We start from the raw sequence: 18,750 nt of genomic DNA, 5'->3' as shown, positions 1-18,750 counted from the left end.
CCATGTCCCTCTTGTGGGCATAGCAGCCATAGTTCAAGGACTCGGGGAGCCCAGGTTTGCAGTGAGCACGACCCAGGGCATAGTCCCTGGTCATCATGGTTTTAAAGTTTCTTCAATTCACTTACAATGACAGTCTTTCCCGACACAAAGGAATCCTCTTTCCCACCTGGAATTTGTTCAAACTATGAGGTCGGGTCCCCTGATCCCAGCTCTCCTTTGACACTCATAATGTGAACTAGACTGGGTGTCCAGGAACAGCAAACAGGGCTCCCCATCCTCTTTTCCCACAGCATTTGGACAATCCCAGGGCAGCCTCCGGTCAGCGTCAGGGAGTGGATCTCTCACCCGACATTCCCCAGACCAAAGGAGCCTGTGAGGAATGAGAATTTGTCCTGAGACCTGGGTGAGCCTCCCGCTGAATGCTATGAGCAGTCTCCTTCTTAACGACCTCTCTGAGTTCAGTTTTGGCTCAACAGCTGTTCTCAGGGGGCATCTGTAGCATTGTGCCAAGACCAGGAATAAAAACATAAAGGAGAGCAACCCTGGTCATCAAAGTCATAACAGCCATCGCTTACTATAGCTACCCTGGGCCAGGCCCGTAGCTAGGCACACATACGTGGTATCTCCAATGCAGCATTTAGGAAATAAAGATCCCAAAAAGTCACCAAAAACTCAAGTAGTCACGCAAGTGGCTTAGTAACTCAAAAGTTACCAGCTCAATTGGTTAGTGGGCAGCAATGGGATTCAACCTTTAAGGCCGGATCCCCCAAACCCACGTTTTTCTACTTTGTGTGATCAGAAGACCCAGCATAGAGACTAGCCTTATAAAGGCACGAGCTGAATAGTCTCTCTCTCTTTTTTTTTTTAAGTTTTATTTAATTATTTGAGAGAGAAAGAGAGAACATGCAGAGGGGAAGGAAAAGGGAGAAGCAGACTCTGCGCTCATCGTGGAGCCCTATGAGGGGCTGGATCTCATGACCCTGAGATCATGACCTGAGCCCAAACCAAGAGGCTCCACCACCTGAGCCGCCCAGGCGCCCCCACAAGCTGAACGTTGAGCGGGTCACTTTGCCCCTCCCTGCCTCATGGCCTCATGTGGTCTTTACCTCTACTTGCAAACTGAGGATTCGTTCAAGCTGGTGTACACTGCTGATGTGCCAAATTCTGATGAAACACACTCTTCCTCTCAGAGCGACTTTACAAATTAGTGTATTTAAAATGCTCTGTCCGTCAGGAAGCGGATACGAGGGTCTCCCAGGCTCTGGGCCCTTCTCATCCATAAAGCTGCGACGCCAGTAGGAAACCTTGATGCGAGGAGATGTGAGCCAATCTAGGCATCTTGGAAATCACCCTGATCTCAAATTCATGATTTTGCTCCCAGCGAAATCACGATCGATGGAATAATGTAATTCGACTGTTGGGAGGAAATCTAACAAGGTTCACTGAATCTACCGTCTTCATTTTACAGATGATAAAATGGAAGGTCACAGAAACTAAGGGATTTGGTTGAGACTAGACTCCATCCACTGCAAAGCTGGGTCTAGATACCTTTTGATTTCTGATTTGCCTTCCTTTTACATTCTCTGTCTTGGACTCCTCCCAAGTGAAGCCGGGAGCTGAGACAGTAAAACGGGCTAAGATCCTGGCCTCTACTTCACAGCTGTGTTTCCAAAATGTAGACATCTCCATGTCACTCTTGTGGGATTTTTTCCTCCACGTCCACCCCAGCTACACTGTAATTTTCTTAAAAGATGTTTTTAAATCAAGTCATTATTTCTCTTTGGATGCTACTACGTGTAGCCTAAATAATAGTAGCTATGGAGTCATGAATGGATTGTGCTGTCTTATTCTGTTTTCAAATTCACACGAAAACAAAACCAGGTTTTACCAGGATAAAAAAGTCCGCCATCTCGCGTACTACCCGTGGAGGGACCATACTTTGGAAACATTGCTCCCGGGAACACCCGTTTCTCAAAGGGGTTGGAGGATGAGATGCTGAGATACGGGTAAACCAGCTGCCCTTAGGGCCTTAGGGCAACAGCTTTACGAATCCTGCTTCTTGGTGGAGGCCCAGGATGGGGGAGACGTGACAGCCGGGGCCGCCGTCCTGCCCTCACCCACTCCCAGCAGCAGTGCAGGAGTGAAGAGAGACTCCACGCCTGGGTCCATGATGCTAAGCCCCGATGCCCGTCCCTTCACGGGTCCCTTGTCAGTCTGCCCTTCTCCACCGTCTCCTGTAGGACAGATTTGCAGCGCCAGGCATTATAGCCGATAGTGACTATTTTTTAAGTTACTTTTATACAATGACTATAATTCAGCCTGGGCTAAGTTATAACTTCTAATGAGCCAGGAGCACCACGACTTGGCCTGGGTGGGAATTTCAGCTCAGGTCCTGGGGCATAGGGAAGGAGGGGGCGGGTTGGAGCGATTTCTGGAAGAAAAAAAAAAAGATCAGAGAATCTCTTCTCTCGTTTGCCGTGACGAAGAAGAATTTTCTTTTTCCTCTTCTGAAAATTCTGATCCGTAAGTGTGAGCAGGTGAGCTTTGTCACGTTAGCTCATCTAATTCCTGGACCGCGGGACACATATATCTCTACTCAGGAGTCAAGTCAGAAGGAGGAGAAGAAATCCCTGCTACCTGAGCATCCTTAATGCAATTAGCACTGAAATGACGGGAAGGAATTTCCTGGGGTTCCCTCAGCAGCGGCAGCTAGCTCTGTGGGGGCGGGGGCAGGAGGAGGATCCTGCAGGCTGAGAAGTCAGCCCTTTATAGCATTTAGGACCAGGTTGGGAATCTCAACTGGGAAGTCCCACCCTTTGCGACTCATTCAGAGGGGGAAATAATGGCCTGTAGGACGCCTGCCACTGCCTTGGCTCATTTATCTCTCCGGACACTCAAGGGGGGCTTTTTAGCTGTTGTTTCTTTAGTATTTCAATGAGGCGTGACCATGGATCATGGCCCAACCGTCCTGAGGGTAAAATAAGCCAGAAAAGTTGGCGTCTGCCGCTTCTGAGACTCAGCCAGGGTGCAGGCGAAGGCTCAGCCTCCTTTGGGGTTCACCAGCCTTAGCAATAAGACCTCCGCAGTGGCATTTCCTTGGTTCGGAGGACAGAAGCATAAGCCAGAAGGCAGGAACCTCTCAGAGCCCGGGACTGAGTCCTGACCCCGTTTGCCAAGCGGTGTGCAAATGCGGTTTTTATCATGGGACGTGGGTGGGGAACGGAGAGTCACAGTCATAGGACATCTGTCCCAGCAGCTCAGCCAATGGCAGTGACATTGGTAAAAATCACTGTGGCCCACGGCATCCGGGATCCCTTCAGAAAAACTAGTTCATTTAGCCTCCATTTGGTGAGTCGCCAAGGCCAGGTGGGAACGTGCTTTGGGCAGCACAGTTTACTAGTTGTAATTTCTCCCAGGCCCCCAGGTAAAAAAAAAAAAAACTTTGGAAAGAAAATAATTTCCAAACTTTGATGCCAGTTAAGAGAAGAGTGCAGCCCCTAGCTCCCACTCACGCACCCTCGGCGACCCAGGGGGACGTCGGCCAAATCCGGGCTCAGCTTTCGCATCCCCCCGGCTCCCTGCAAGACGCCTGCCTTCCCTGCTAGGAGCTTGCTCTAGTTGTTTGTAGCCCTTACACCCTTTCCCCTGCATTTCTTCCCGAGTTCCGGGGACGCGTTACTATTGCAAACGTGAACAGAGTTACTTCCACCCTCCTGACCACCCTCTTCTGTGCTGCGTTATAGACGGGCGCTTAAATGGATCCGTATTATTTATCGTAATAATCCTTTCAGGAGTCTTAAAGTGCTTTGCAAACGTTCTGGTTTTCTTTTCTCCAAGTCAAGAAAACCAAAGTCCTCAAGAGTCAGCCCCTCATCGGTACCCACGCAAAGAGCTGGGAACCCACCGCACCGCTAACGCGGGCTTAGTGGGACCTCGGCAAGGGACGCCCCGCCTACCTGTCCCGTTTAGTCCCCGCAGCATTCTGGAAGGCAAGTGCAGCAATTCCACGGCCCTTGTTTTATGGATGAGGACACCGCGACACCCGCACTTGCCCAGTCTCCCGCCCGGAAAGCGGCCTCGGCGAGCGCAGAACCAGGCAGTGGGATGCCGCAGTCTGCACTGTGAGCCATACCCTTCCCCTCCCAGAGCCCGGCTCTGACGCGGCCCCACCACTTCTCCAACCAGAAATATGACAAAGCATTTTTTTTTTTTTGACAAAGCATTTTTGAAGGCTACTTCCATGGACTTGCTGGGTTTTCATGATCTTAACTGAAATTCGCCTTCACCTTAATCTTACTTTTTTCTTCAGGATTGCATTTATTTTAGAAAGACAGAAAGAGGCAGAGACTGAGAGCAAGCGGTGGGGAAGGGGCCGAGGGAGGGGCTGGATCTCGCGACCCTAAGATCACGGACTGAGCTGAAACCAAGGGTCCCACCTGAGCCGCCCGGGCGCCCCTCACCTTCGTATTTCAGGCCGAGGTTCCCACCTGAAGGCCATGAGTGACGATAAGAGCCAAGTACTGTCTCGCACTGGCCAGCGTTTTCCTTTCCCAAGACTTGGGAACCAAGGCGAGCTGAGGGCGCTATTAGCCAAGGGTCCCTCATGTGCTGTCCTAGTGCAGGGCTCCTCCGGGCCGCCGTAGACCCCTATCTGCTCAGGACGGGCGGTCGCTGCTGATCCGTTGTCACTTTCCTGTTACTATTTGAGAACGGAAAAGCCGTGATCTTTTCAGTGTGGCCACTACAGGAAAGGGCCTGGATGCAGAATGGAGTCTACGGCAGTCGGTTTCCCGGCGAGGCAGCAGCCGCGGACCCCGTAATGACCTCGGCTCCGCTTACAGGCAGTCCCACCTCTCGCTGAGACGTTTCCAGAATCGCTTTATTCCAGAATCACTTTATTCCTATAAGACCGCTGAAAGTGCTTGCAACAGAAAATAAGAAAGTGTTCCACGGAGAGAGGAACTGTCCAAGTGTAAGGAAAGGTGGTAAGAAACATTATATGGTCTCATTCATTCGGGGAATATAAAAAATAGTGAAAGGGAACAAAGGGGGAAAAAATGAGTGGGAAATATCAAAAAGGGAGACAGACCATGAAGACTCCTAACTCTGGGAAACGAACAAGGGGTGGTGGAAGGGGAGGAGGGCGGGGGGTGGGGATGAATGGGTGACGGGCACTGAGGGGGCACTTGGGATAAGCACTGGGGGTTATTCTATATGTTGGCAAATTGAACACCAATAAAAAATAAATTTATTAAAAAAACAACAAAATAATAAAATATAATAAAATAAAATAATAAAATAAAATAAAATAAAATAAATAAAATAAAAATAAAATAAAATACGGGATGGAGTTGTACTGCTGCCAGGTAACAGCATCAATAGTCCCGAGCTTGGTAACTAGCTACTAGCAACAGACATGGTCACTAGCTGGTTTCATTAACCTGACATGTACTTCTCAAGGGATATTTTGGAAACATTTCACATTCAGATTAAGGTTTAGGTAGTAAAAGTAAACCGGAAGAGAAATGAAAGTAGTAGAGACAAGAATTTGGGATAACTTTTACCTAAAAGAAAATCTGATGATTGGAGCTCCTCATGGGAACTAACTTGGGGTTAACAAGTTTTGAGGTTTAGCGTAAGTTTCAAAAATTGGCCAGAAAATCTTTAAAAATGTGAGGGAGGGTTTGTAGCAACCCAGAGTCTCCTCCGCCCTGAAGTCCACGGGAACCGAAGGCAGTAGGGAGTCCTGTGGCGGGAGGGGGGTGGGCTGAAACCCACAGCGGCCGCAGGGAGCCCTTGAGACGGTCTGTGTGGTAGGGCGGTGTAGTAGGGTGGTGTCTGCGCGCCCCGGCTAGGAACTGGAGGGCTGTGCCCACTCCCCAACTCCTATGTGGAGACCCTACCCCCAATATGGTTGCATTAGGAGCTGGGCCTCGGGGAGGGGATTAGGTCGTGCGGGTGGGGTCCTCTTGAACGGGACGGGCGCCCTCATGACAGAGACCCCAGGAGCTCCTGCGCCCCTTCTGCCGTGTGACAGCCAGCGCGGACCAAGAAGCAGGGCCCTCCCACCGCGTCTCCGGGCCCACATCGTCTGCCTTCCAGCCTCTAGAACTCTGAGACAAGAGTTCGGGCCACTCCGCCTACGGGATCTTTGGCCCCGTAGCCCAAGCTGATTAAGACAATCAGTGAAAGTGTTTTTCTTCATTCTCAATCCAAAGGTCAGGGCTTATGAGGCCAAGAAAATTTACTGTTTAAAGTCTGATATTTGGTCATGAAACCAGACACCATTAGGTGCTAGGGACATATCTGTGATCCCAAACACACGACCAGGAGAGATTTCCTGGACGGATGGTCTCTGAGCCGGAGTAAGTTGGAATTAACTGGTGACGGGATGTGTTTTGGGTTCCCAGGAGAAGCATTTTAAGGAGGAAAGGCCCTGAACCTAAGACCGACAGCACACATTTTAGGATTAGTGCTTCCTGACACTCCCTGGGCATTCCCACAGAACCTGGTCAGTAGATGTTTGACGTTCTCCAGGATGACCTTCCCACCTATATGCGCTTAATAAATCATGTATAATTATATATTTAACATATTTTAATACGATGGCCATTAACTTACTACAATAAACATTGTTTATTCCTATGATTTTTCCATGTGTGCTTTAAAAAATAATCTTCCACCTTTTTTAGGACTTAATTCCTTTTTTTAAAAGAATTATTTATTTATTTATTTATTTATTTATTTATTTATTTATTATGATAGACACAGAGAGAAAGAGAGAGGCAGAGACACAGGAGGAGGGAGAAGCAGGCTCCATGCAAAGAGCCCGACGTGGGACTCGATCCCAGGACTCCAGGATCAGGCCCTGGGCCGAAGGCAGATGCTCAACCGCTGAGCCACCCAGGGATCCCCTTTTTAGGACTTAATCCTTTTTGAAGTCTACGCTCGTCCTAAGAGTTAATCACGGAAGAAGGAAATGTCGTGTGGAGCTAGAAATCCCTCGTAGGTATGGCTGCCCAGATAGCTAGATGTCTGCCCGCCGAATGCCCTTTATTTAAGAGTATTTGTTAGCACAGCTCATGCTGAATAAAGACTGGGGTCCACACTAGCAATCGAAACTTCAAAGACTCCTAGCAATGTCCACAATCATGCGTCCTTCTCTGTGTAACGGGGAAGCATAAGAGAGCACAGCGAGGCCCGGGACGCTTGGATCTTGCAGACAAAAGAGAATATCCACTCTGCACCACGCAAAACGGCTCTAACTGGAAAGCCTGCATTTGCAAGAATTAAAGACACTGTGGTCGTACCTTGGGGTGCAAGGCCAGTTAATTCGCCAAGCGCTTGCCGCGCACCGAACCGCGCACGGCTCCGCTCAGCCCAGGTCACGGGTCAGAACATATCACAGCCGCAGCGTCCACCCTTGAAGACCTGATTTAGTGACACCAGAGAAGCCCAATTTAACACATAATGTTTCTCCTCCTTAGAAGCAAACCAAGAACTGAAAGACAAAAAGCTAAGCTCACGTCTCCCGCGAAGCCGCTCCCTGCCACTTACCAACATGTTCCCGCCAACGGAATAGCCTTAAAAGAGAAAAACACGGTTCTCAGCACTTTCTTCCTCCCAAGCAAAAGGAAGGGACTACCTTGATGACCACCAGCGCTGCGGCAAGTACGGTAAACCGCCTCCCCCTGCTCCTCGGGGTCCTCTAACTCTTGTCCCGAAACGTTGCTTCCTGCTCCTGCAAGGGCCCCCGCGTGCAGTCTGGGACCCGCTCGCTAGGCTACCTGTCGTGCTGCGCACTGGCTGCGTCGTAAGCTCCACGGGGACACTGGGGTCTTCGTAGCCACGGCCGAGTCCCCAGCGCTTAGCCAGATGCCTGCCCCGCGGCCAAGGCTCAGCGGACGCTTGGAACGATGGCGGGCATTCTTCACGGTGGTAAATACGACCACACCAGTAATAGGGACAACAGCAAGTCGGCGATGAGAACGATGGCGATGATGATAAACCATCGCGCCATGACGCTACATGGACTGAGCCGTTGGCCGATGGCCACTAAGCCGTAAATTTCTCGAACCTCACGGCCCCGCCGCGTGGGTACTATCCTCACCGCACCTTACGGATGAGATGACCAACGCTCGGGGAGGGCAAGCAACCCCTGCTGTTGGTTGACTGACCCTTTCAATCACGCGTTCAACAGATGTTACTGGGGATCTACCACGTGCCAGGCCCTGTCCTGGGGATCGGGGAGGTAACACGCATCTTCCTCTTTGCAAACAACTCCTTACTTCCACGGAGCGGACAGTCCAGCGGCGGAAAGCAGACACCTACTCGCTAAGTAAATGACGTAAAGTCAGAAAGTGGTAAATGATCAGAAGGAAAATAAGTCAGGGGAAGGGGCCCAACGGGGACGGGCTGGCTGTCTCACGTGGGGTGAGGTGAAGGCTCACTGGGGGGAGGGCAGCCAAACCAAGTCCCGAGTGATGGAAAGCGGTGAGCCACTGAGACCCGCAGGGAAACTATCTCAGGCAGAGGGAACAGCAAGTGCAAAGGGCCGGAGGCTACAGTGTCGTCGGTATGTTCCGGGAACAGTAAGGCGGCCGTGTGTGTGCAGGTGCAAGTGGAAGAAGAGGAAGGGAGCAGAGACGCCGCGCAGGTTAGACGGTGTGAGCAGGGCAGGTGGACACAGCCTTGGCTTCGGGGGGGGGGGGGGCCAGGGGGTCAGAGCCAAGGAGCCACGGGGTCTGTCCTAGGTCCTCCCTGGCAAGGGAGAGCTAGCGGGGCGCAGTCATAGGGACACTACAGCCACAGCCGCGCGAGGGAGGGGGCTGAGAGGAGCGCGGGCTCCGGAGGGCTGCATGAAGGCCTGCGAGGAAGGGAGGCCAGGACCAGCCCAAGGCTCCTGGCAGGTGACGGAGGAGCAGACGGAGGCCTGAGGAAGTCCGGAACCCACCGAATCCCTATTCAGAGCAAGAGGCCTACGGGCCGTGCACGTGGACAGGAGTGAGCTGAGGCTGGACACGCGTGGGTCTAGCTCACTGGGACAAAACGGGGGCGGGTTTCCTGTCTCAGTTACCGGCATACAAAGGGCACGTAAAGTCCCGCAGTGGGATGAGATCCTTTCGGGAGTGAGCAGAGGAAGGGGCAGGGAAAGGCAGGGCTGGCCTTGGGGCCCCGCAGCGGAGAGGAGGCGGCCGAGTACGGCAAGGAGTGGTCCTGCAGGCAGCAGACCTGAGAGAGGTGCCCCCGGGGCCGGAGCCCAGGGCAGCCACTGTCCCCACCAAACGGGGCCGGCAGGTCGGCCAAGCCCGGCCCCGCAGTGACCCCTCACCTGGCAGCGGGGACAGGCCCTGGACACCTGGTGATGGCAGCGGCTGGCTCGCCTCCGGTCCGACCTCTCTGCCCCTCCGATGACTCGGCTCATGTGCTCCCTCCGTCCCGGACCCTTCCTTCCCCAGCACCCGAGTCAGAGGCCACTGCCGTGACGGTCACCGTTTCAGAGTTACCCGTTGGTGGCTACGTCTAGATACTCGCTGAACGGACGGGTCCTTGGATTAATAAAAATACGCCAGCGAACTTCCTTCAGAATAAGAGCGACCTCCCAGCGGCGCAGCGACACCGGCTGCTGAGAGGAGACTCAAGCGGGGTCCTCGGGATCCGTCGGCCCCTGGGCGGTGGGCCCTTGGGTGAGGGCTCCGAGCTTCTGTGACGCTTTCTTCACCTTCGACGTGAACAGATGGGGGATCGCACCTGCTCAAAGGTCCTTCTACGCACCTCAGCGCCTTCTCAGGTGAGAGACGAGTGGTAAATGCCAGCGGTACTAAGCGCTACCGTGCCTCCTGGGTGCATTATTCCCAAGCACCCAGCTCTGCCACTAATTTTATGCCTCTCGACCCTGCTGGTTCCTGGGTTCAGGAACTCCAGACCCAGGTTCTACAGCACAAGCCGGGATTCTGGGAGGGGGCGGGCCCAGATAACCCAGCCCATGGGACTCGGGTGCTCGCGGCAAGTGGCGGGTCGTGTCAGCCTTTGGGGATTCCTGCGTGCCAGGCTCAGAATCCGTGCTCGGGGAGGACCATCTACCCTGTCAGGAGCATCCTGCTGGGGACCGAGAGGGGACAAAGGGAGGTCCGCTGGAGGGAGAAGAGGTCAGGAGCGCGGCAAGCCCACACTGCTGGCCCCTTGGCTGGGACGGTCCCTAAGGCACGGGGCCGGGTCAGTGCCCACGGTGCTCCGGGATAGGGCCTGTGCTGAGCTGTTCCCCGCACGCTGGGAGGCCAGGTCAGTGCCCACGGTGCTCCAGGATAGGGCCTGTGCTGAGCTGTTCCCCGCACGCTGGGAGCTGCAGGGGCGTGGGGCTGGGGTCGCCACGGAAGGCGCACACCCGAGTGCCTTGTAGGGGCGCTGGCCGCAGGTGCCAGCAGGGCTAATGGGGGGCTGCACAGAGGGGTCCCCCTGGAACTGGCCGTGCCCCTCGCCCCGCATCTCCCCGACGAGCCCCAGGAGGTCAGCTGCATCCGTGCCTGGCTCCTGGCCGCACATCGGCGGGAAGGGAGGCAGGGAGGGCAGAGGACGCACCCCCCCCCCTGGAGATCAAGCTTGCGTCAGTTGTGCCTGTCACCCCAGAGTCCCTGCTTCCGTCAGGGTGGCCTGGTCTCCCAGACTGTCCTCCTGGGTTCCAGGGAGCGCTCCGTCCTGGGCCTGACTCCTCGGAGCGCTCGGCCAGGTTCCCCTGCGGTTCCCCGGGACCCCAGCCGCCACCTCTGCCTTTAATTCCTTCCTCGCAGCCGGACGGCAGCTCTCTGGGCCCCTCGCGGGGCTCTCACTGGTGCACGGGCCTCTGGGGTAGGGACACGCGCGTCCCTGGGCCCTGATCCCCCGACACCGTGGGCTCTCCCGTGAGGAACCACGTCTCGTTCGTCTCAGCCCTGCCCCTGGTGCTTGTGTTCATGGGAATTTCTGGTCACGGGGCTACTTATTCATCGTTAAAAGACGTTCCTGTCTTCTCGGTCCGTGTGCTCCAAAACTCCCCGGGGGAGGGCCCGAAGTTGTCCCCCCTTCACCTCCGGCCCTTCTCACCTGTGCCTCACTCAGGAGGCCAGACTCCCACGAAAGCCTTTTCCTGCCCAACGCCCTGAAGCCTGCAGCCAGTACGTCAATGCCACAGGCATGTGACCTCAGAAGGGACCCTAAACCTCCCTCCACCATAATTTCCGAGATTGCGACATCAAGATAAGGGTGATACGACTTCCCCGGGCTGCTGGGAGGGTAAACACAAATGCGGAGTCCTGTAAAGTTCCTCTTCTTTCCCACGAGAGCCGTCAGTGCCCGTAAAGAATGAGCAAGTTCTGCGAGCGCGGCCCTACCCTGCTTGACTGGTCTCCCCGGGGCAAGGGCTCTGGGGGCACCAGTAGGGACGGCGGCCCGGGTCCTGCCGGGAGCCCTCGGGGCCACTTCACGGGTCCTCTCGTTTAACCTCCAAAAGAATCGTGTGCCAGGGGACCTATGTGGTGCAGGGGATCCTGCGGGGGGTCCTGTAGGGGGTGGTGCAGGGGATCCTGCGGGGGGTCCTGCGGAGGGCGGTGCGGGGGGTCCTGCGGAGGGTCCTGGGGAGGGCGGTGCGGGGGGTCCTGCGGGGGGTCTTGCAGGGGGTCCTGCGGAGGGCGGTGCAGGGGGTCCTGCGGGGGGTCCTGTAGGGGGTGGTGCAGGGGATCCTGCAGGGGGTCCTGCGGAGGGCGGTGCGGGGGGTCCTGCGGAGGGCGGTGCGGGGGGTCCTGGGGAGGGCGGTGCAGGGGGTCCTGCGGGGGATCCTGTAGGGGGTGGTGCAGGGGATCCTGCAGGGGGTCCTGCGGGGGGCTCTGCGGGGGGCCCGGGGCTGTGCGCCGTGGCCGTGGGCGCTGCGGGGCTGCCCTCGGGGGCCGAGGTCTCGCTGCCCGGCGCCTCCGCCCTGGGCCCCACGGAAGCGTCCTCGGGGGGCGCAGGTGTCGGGGCCAAGGCCGTGCCGGGGAGGGCGGGGCTGTGGGGCGCGCCCCCCGAGGGGGAGGCTGCAGGGCCTGGCAGGGGGGAGCTCGGGGGGGAGGTCACGGGGGAGGTCGGGGGGCTCGGGGGGGAGCTGGGCGGGGAGCTCGGGAAGGAGGTGGGTGGGGAGCTCGGGGGACCTGGGGGGGAGGTCGGAGGGAGGCTCTGCGGGGGGCTCGGGGCGGAGCTCGGGGCGCCGGTCCGCAGGGCCGCGGGGGGGGCGCCGCCTGCAGGAAGAGAGGCCGCCGGGGGGTCCGTGGCCCAGGAGCTCCGGGCGCTGAGTCCTGCGGGAGAGCGGGGCGGTCAGTGCGGAGCCTGGAAGGGGCGGGGGCTCCCCGGCGCCCCGAGTCCCGCCCCCCGCCCCCCGCCGAGGCTGCGGCCCCCCAGGGGCCTCCTGCCGCCGCCTCCACCTGCTCCCGGCAGTCCCGCCCACCGAGGGTCCTGCGCCCCGACACCTGCCAGGACGCCCCGGGGCGGGCGCTGAGGGCGGCGAGGCCACGGTAGCGAGGGCACAGCTGGAGGGGCTCCCGGATTGGCCGGTTCCGGTGATGGGAGCCCCCTGATTGGCCGGTCCCCGTGATGGGAGCTCACGGATGGGCTGGTACCTATGATGGGAGCTCCCTGATTGGCCGGTCCCCATGACGGGAGCCCCCTGATCGGCCGGTCCCCGTGACGGGAGCTCACCGATCAGCCGGTCCCCGTGATGGGAGCTCCCTGATTGGCCGGTCCCCATGACGGGAGCCCCCTGATCGGCCGGTCCCCGTGACGGGAGCTCCCTGATTGGCCGGTCCCCGTGACGGGAGCTCCCTGATTGGCCGGTCCCCGTGACGGGAGCCCCCTGATCGGCCGGTCCCCGTGACGGGAGCTCCCTGATTGGCCGGTCCCCGTGACGGGAGCTCCCTGATTGGCCGGTCCCCATGACGGGAGCCCCCTGATCGGCCGGTCCCCGTGGCGGGAGCTCCCTGATTGGCCAGTGCCCATGACGGGAGCTCCCTGATTGGCCAGTGCCCGTGGCGGGAGCCCCCTGATCGGCCGGTCCCCGTGGCGGGAGCCCCCTGATCGGCCGGTCCCCGTGATGGGAGCTCCCTGATTGGCCGGTCCCCGTGACGGGAGCTCCCTGATTGGCCGGTCCCTGTGACGGGAGCTCCCTGATTGGCCGGTCCCCATGACGGGAGCCCCCTGATCGGCCGGTCCCCGTGACGGGAGCTCACCGATCAGCCGGTCCCCGTGACGGGAGCTCACCGATCAGCCGGTCCCCGTGATGGGAGCTCCCTGATTGGCCGGTCCCCGTGACGGGAGCTCCCTGATTGGCCAGTGCCCGTGGCGGGAGCCCCCTGATCGGCCGGTCCCCGTGACAGGCGCTCACCGATCGGCTGTTCCCCACGACCGGATCTCACCGACGCGGTCGCCCAGCTGGTACCCGGCTCCTGGCCCGGCCCCTCAGCATCCCCATCCAGCTTCCCCTCGTCGTTTCCATTCAGTGGGGCGCCCCCTTCCGCAGCCCCCTCACGCCCGTCACCCCACCGGCCCATCGGGGCTCCCGACTTCCACCGCCGACCGCTCCTCCCACCTCCACTGTCTCAGCATCACCGGGGCCACCTGCTGCCACCCGCTGAGCCAAGGCCGCAGCCTCCTCCCTGGTCCTCTGCCTTCTGGACTTTTCTCCCTTTCGGTTGATTTTCACCCATCAGCCCGCGGGATCGTTTAAAGTAGTGAATCGTGGCCCGTCCCTTAACGGTCCAAGCCCCCCGAAGCCTTTCGTTGTACTTAGAGCAAAATTCCGAAATGATCCCCCACATCGCCCCAAGCTCCCCGGCACCCCCGCTGGTCTCTGCCCAAATGCCACCTCCCCCTCTGGGGAGCCTTCCCCGAGGACCCTGAGATCATCCTTGCCCCAGCTCCTTGCTTATTTTTTTAAAGGATCGATCTTTTAGGTCATTAAAATACACATGACATCAACCATCTTAACCACCTTTTTAAAGACTGATCTACTTTGGAGGGGTAGAGGCAGGGGAGACAGTGGGGCTGCACCTCACAACCCAGGAGTCAGGCCTGAGCGAGTGCAGGGTCAGACCCTCGACTGGGCCACCAGGTGCCCCCCCCACCACCGTCAAGTGTACGGCTCAGTGGCATTATTCTCACATTATTGCTCAGCCATCATCACGGACTCAGCTCCGGAACCTTCTCCTCTTCCCAAACTGGAATCTGTGCCATTAAACGAGGGTGACTCTCCCGTCTTCCCTGTCTGCAGCCCTGGAAACTGCTCTTCTACTTTCCGTCTCCATGAATCTGACTGCACTAGGTGGTGCACGTAAGTCAAGTCATACTGGAATCGTCCTTTCGTGACTGGCTTATTTTACTCAGCGCACTGTCTTCAAGTCCCATCCGTTTTGTAGCATGTGTCACAATTTCCTTTCTTTTTAAGCCTGAATAATATTCCATTGTATATGCAAGACCATATTCTATTCACCCATTCATTCACTGGTGGACTTTGATGGGTTATTTCTACCTTTTGGCTACTGTGAATAATACTATGAACCTGAGTGTGGGCACTTGACGGGATGAGCACTGGGTGTTATTCTGTATGTTGACAAATTGAACACCAATAAAAAATAAATTTATTAAAAAAAAAAAAAAAGAAACCCTGTCTTCAAGTCTTTGGAGTATATATCCAGAAGTGGAAGTATTAGATCATATGGTAATTCTATGTTTGATTTTTTGAGGAACAACCATACCCTTTGCTCTTTTTCATAAAATAAAAAAGTAGTTTCTTCCCAAAATCACATTATTTATTTACTTATTGTAAAGTAATAAGTAATCTCTTATAAAGAGATTTTTACCTCTAATAAAGTAATCTCTCCTATCAGAACGTAAGCTCCATGAGGGTACAGGGAACTGGTCTTATTCATTGCTGTTTCCCCTAAGCCCAGGACAGTGCCTAGGTCATGAAAAGTGTGCAGGAAGTACTTGAGGGAGGGAGGGAGGGAGGGAGGGAGGGAGGAAGGAAGGAAGGAAGGAAGAAGGAAGGAAGGAAGGAAGGAAGGAAGGAAGGAAGGAAGGAAGGAAGGAAGGAAGGGAAATTAAGAACTTTATCCAAAACTACTCCAGAATCTCTCTTTTCTCTTTTACATACCACTTAGTATGGCCACATCCATCAGAGCTACCTTAGGAGTGGCTGCCTACCTGGTGTTACATGAGCGCAGGAACCTTGCTCTCAAAGTCAGCCTCACTCTGTCAATCTACCATAACACGTACCTATGCCTGGTGTCATGTTAGGTCTTCAATTTTTTAACCCTCCATACTCTGAAGAGATAGATATCCCTTGGGGTAACATATAGGCCATGGCCAACCATAATGAAAATTCATAAGGAATAAAACGGGCTAGATTACAGCACAGAGGAAGGGCGGAAAGGTGTATGTGGAGGCATTCAGGTACTTGGGGGAAAGCTGCTCACTTCTTCGTTCTGCTGCACAGTAGACTCAGCAGCTCATGAAAAGTCGTGCTACAGAATCTATCCTGAAAACATCGTTTTCTCATATTTAACTGAATTCAATGTTTGAAGTATTATCAAAGTACTCGGAGTTATCTTATGAAAAGGAATTGGTCAAGACCACAGCCTATAAGAGAGTTATTCTTTTAGTAAATAGGAGAGCAGACCTCCTAAACGAGCCCGCGTAATAGTCCATGTTGCTATAGTGGACTTTTGGCAGCTCTGAAGTATCAGTGATTTCAGAATGAAAACAGAGCAAGAGATCTTTAAAACATGGACAAAACAACAGTTGGGACAGATATTATGAGAACGCTGGATTTTCACATGTGATCTTTGGAGCTTACTGGCTCTGCATCCTGGTAGCTCCCGTGGCTCATTATTCTGTGACCAAAACCAAAAAATGACCATGATTAACTACTGCTGATAGTATCACATAATAGACGGGCAGGTGGGGGCAGAGGCAGTCTCACTGGTAGCCGAGTCAGAGCCTCTGGAAGCCTGGGGTAAATGAGGAAGAAGTCCTACACAAAGGAGCACCACATTCATTCACTCTTTCTTTTACTCAGTAACTTCTATGCCTATAGCTTTGCCCTCTGAGAGTTCACTATCCAGCAGGGCAGAAAGGACACCCAACTTCCTGTAACAGGATGTGGTAAGTGCCTCACCGAAGTAAAAGCGGGTTACGGTGGGAGCCCGACAAATACCTCCGTACAGGGATCGTGGAATGCAGGAGTACAAATGTCATTTTCAAACGGCATTTAGGAAAGTCACAGAAGAGACGGCATTTGAGTTGGCTCTGAAAGGATAAGAACGCACAAGATGCCACTTAAGGTGTATGATGTTCGGGTGACACCTGCATTGTCGTTTCCAGTGCAGCTAAAAGCTGTACCGTGAAAATCATTACAGTGCTGGAAACGACGTGCTCCAGTTATTGGTTTTGTTGCTAGAAATATCTGTTTCCTTGTTTAACTCTGACTAATACACTTTTATAACTCCTACCCGTCCTGCTTCCAAAGAGGACTGGAGGTGGCCATTCATTTCCCGTGGCTACCTTCTGGGCACTTATTTAAAATACTTTAAGTCCAGCTCAAGCAATTCCTACTGCTAACACAACAACGACGATGCAGGAAATCGTGACAGGGCTGGCGGTCTTCACTTGAATAAGGCACTGGAGCCTCTGCTCTGCCTTACTGGATGGTGCATTCCAGACTGCTCGGACTGCATGGCGGTGGGTCTTCTTTCAGCACGAAGACACCCAAGGTCCACGATGACTACCCAGGGAGTGCCTGCTGTTCTCATCCCCTCAGGCTGCCAGAACAAAGTACTATGCACGCTGGGTGGCTTTAACAACAGAAGTCTACGTCCCACAGTTTGGAGGCTGGAAGTCCAGGCAGGTGTGGGCCAATTCAGGTAAGAGCTCTATTCTAGGCTCCCAGGTGGCCACCTTCTCTCTGTGCCCTCATGGGTCCTTTCATCACGTGCGCTCATGGAGGGGGGGGAGCGCAAACCTTCTGCTAAAGTCACTAACAATCCCATCCTGAGGGCCCCACCCTCATGGTCTCAGCTAATCCTAATCACCTCCCCAAAACCCCATCTCCAGATACCGTCACACTGAGAGTTCAGATTTCAACATTCCGAATCACTGACAGAGTCTGGGGAAGTATCGTTTTCTGCCTTCTCACATGATGGATTTCTGTTTCCAGAGGAATATTACACTGAATAAGTCAAACAGGATGTATACTTTCTCAGGATTTAAAAAAAAAAAATGTTTTAAGAGCTGGGAAGAGGCCATGCGATGTGTGAGTACAGCTCCTCATTTGATAAATGGGGGAGAGACGCAGAGGGAGCAAGTGGTCTAAGTGGACTCCTATTCTAAGAGGAGGAGCTGGGCTGTGGTGCCCAGGAAGAATCACGTAGGGACAGATTCAGAACTAGAGCTTCCACCTCCGACATCACTCTCGCCCGCTGCTCTCCCCGCCCCCCACTGCACTGTGTCCTGGACTCGAAAAGACTAGTCGAACGTACTAGTAGCAACCGCCACTGCACAGTAAGCAAGGGGGAGCCCGCGGGAGATGCGGCAGCCGAGTACGTGGAAATAATGCAGTGCCCAAACCTTCCCATTCCAAATAGAGCTGCCTTCCCTAGAAGAAAAGAATGGCAGAAAAAAATAGAATGAAGAAATCGAACCCATTGATCTCTAAATTAGAGGTGAGTGTGCATTGTTCCAAAAACAGCAGCATCGCCAGATGCGGGTGCCCCGCCTGGGCAGGGACGGGCCTGCAAGCCCGAAGTGGTTTAAGGACGGCAATCTAGACTCGGCCCTGATAGAGCGCTGAGGTATGAGATAGAGCCCTGGGGTACGAGATAGAGCCCTGGGGTACCATATAGAGCCCTGGGGTACGAGATAGAGCCCTGGGGTATGAGATAGAGCCCTGGGGTATGAGATAGGGCACTGGGGTATGAGACAGAGCGCTGGGGGTATGAGATAGAGCCCTGGGGTACAAGACAGAGCCCTGGGGTATGAGATAGAGCCCTGGGGTATGAGACAGAGCGCTGGGGTATGAGACAGAGCACTGGGTGGGGTATGAGATAGAGCCCTGGGGTATGAGAGCACGCTGGGGGTCCCACGGTCAACGTAACTGCAAGTCCTCCCGCCTGCTCACCAGTGGCTGCGTTTCCTGAGGTTTGGTCAGGTTAAGGGTTTTCTATTGCCAGAGTAGCTGGCAGGTTGCTGCTCAGCAGGAAGCAGGTCCTTAGGTGGAAAGGAGGTGATTCATTTCCCCGGACCTGGGCCTTTCCGGGGGCCCACACCTCAGGTTACATCTCTGACATCTGGCGGCAAGCCGAGTGGCTCCGCGCCCAGGTCTTGCCCTGCCGGGAGCAGGGCCCTGAGGCTGCCGGGTGTGGGCAGGTGAGGTCTCCCCGGCGCAGGGGAGTTACAAGATGTTGGCGGGGGGGCCGCCGGGGGACACAGGACCCGTCCACTGGCCCCTTTCCCTGGGTTCCCCGAGCAGCGGGGCAGCCAGGGTCGGAGTCAGGCAACCCAGTGACCGTGTCGCCCGTCCCCCACCTGCCGCCCCCACCTGGCCTTTCCTGCCCTGGGCCTGTCGGTGCCGGGGCACCTGCGACAGTGCTGCGGCCCACTCTGTGAAACCCCAGGGGAGCGCAGCCGGCCTTCGCAGAGCTGCACCTGGAGGCTGAGCGCGCCTTGCCTGCGGCCTTGGGGTGACACAGGCCCGCC

At 55.4% G+C, this 18,750-nt stretch overlaps 1 protein-coding gene across 1 annotated transcript in view; it reads right to left on the bottom strand.

Moving 5' to 3' along the window:
- Positions 1–11,471: 11,471 nt before the first annotated feature.
- The window catches only part of LOC121481369 (vegetative cell wall protein gp1-like), a 51,095-nt gene continuing 43,816 nt past the window's right edge, over positions 11,472–18,750 (bottom strand). Inside the window, exons 2-3 of the mRNA XM_041738668.1 lie at positions 11,647–12,302; positions 11,472–11,570 (exon numbers count right to left, since the gene is read on the bottom strand). Of these exons, the coding sequence (XP_041594602.1) occupies positions 11,472–11,570; positions 11,647–12,302 (755 nt within the window). The remainder of the gene's footprint in view (positions 11,571–11,646; positions 12,303–18,750) is intronic.

This window comes from Vulpes lagopus, chromosome 23, assembly GCF_018345385.1.
Source record: "Vulpes lagopus strain Blue_001 chromosome 23, ASM1834538v1, whole genome shotgun sequence".
Taxonomy (NCBI): domain Eukaryota; kingdom Metazoa; phylum Chordata; class Mammalia; order Carnivora; family Canidae; genus Vulpes; species Vulpes lagopus.
This window is presented reverse-complemented; position numbering and strand designations above follow the sequence as displayed.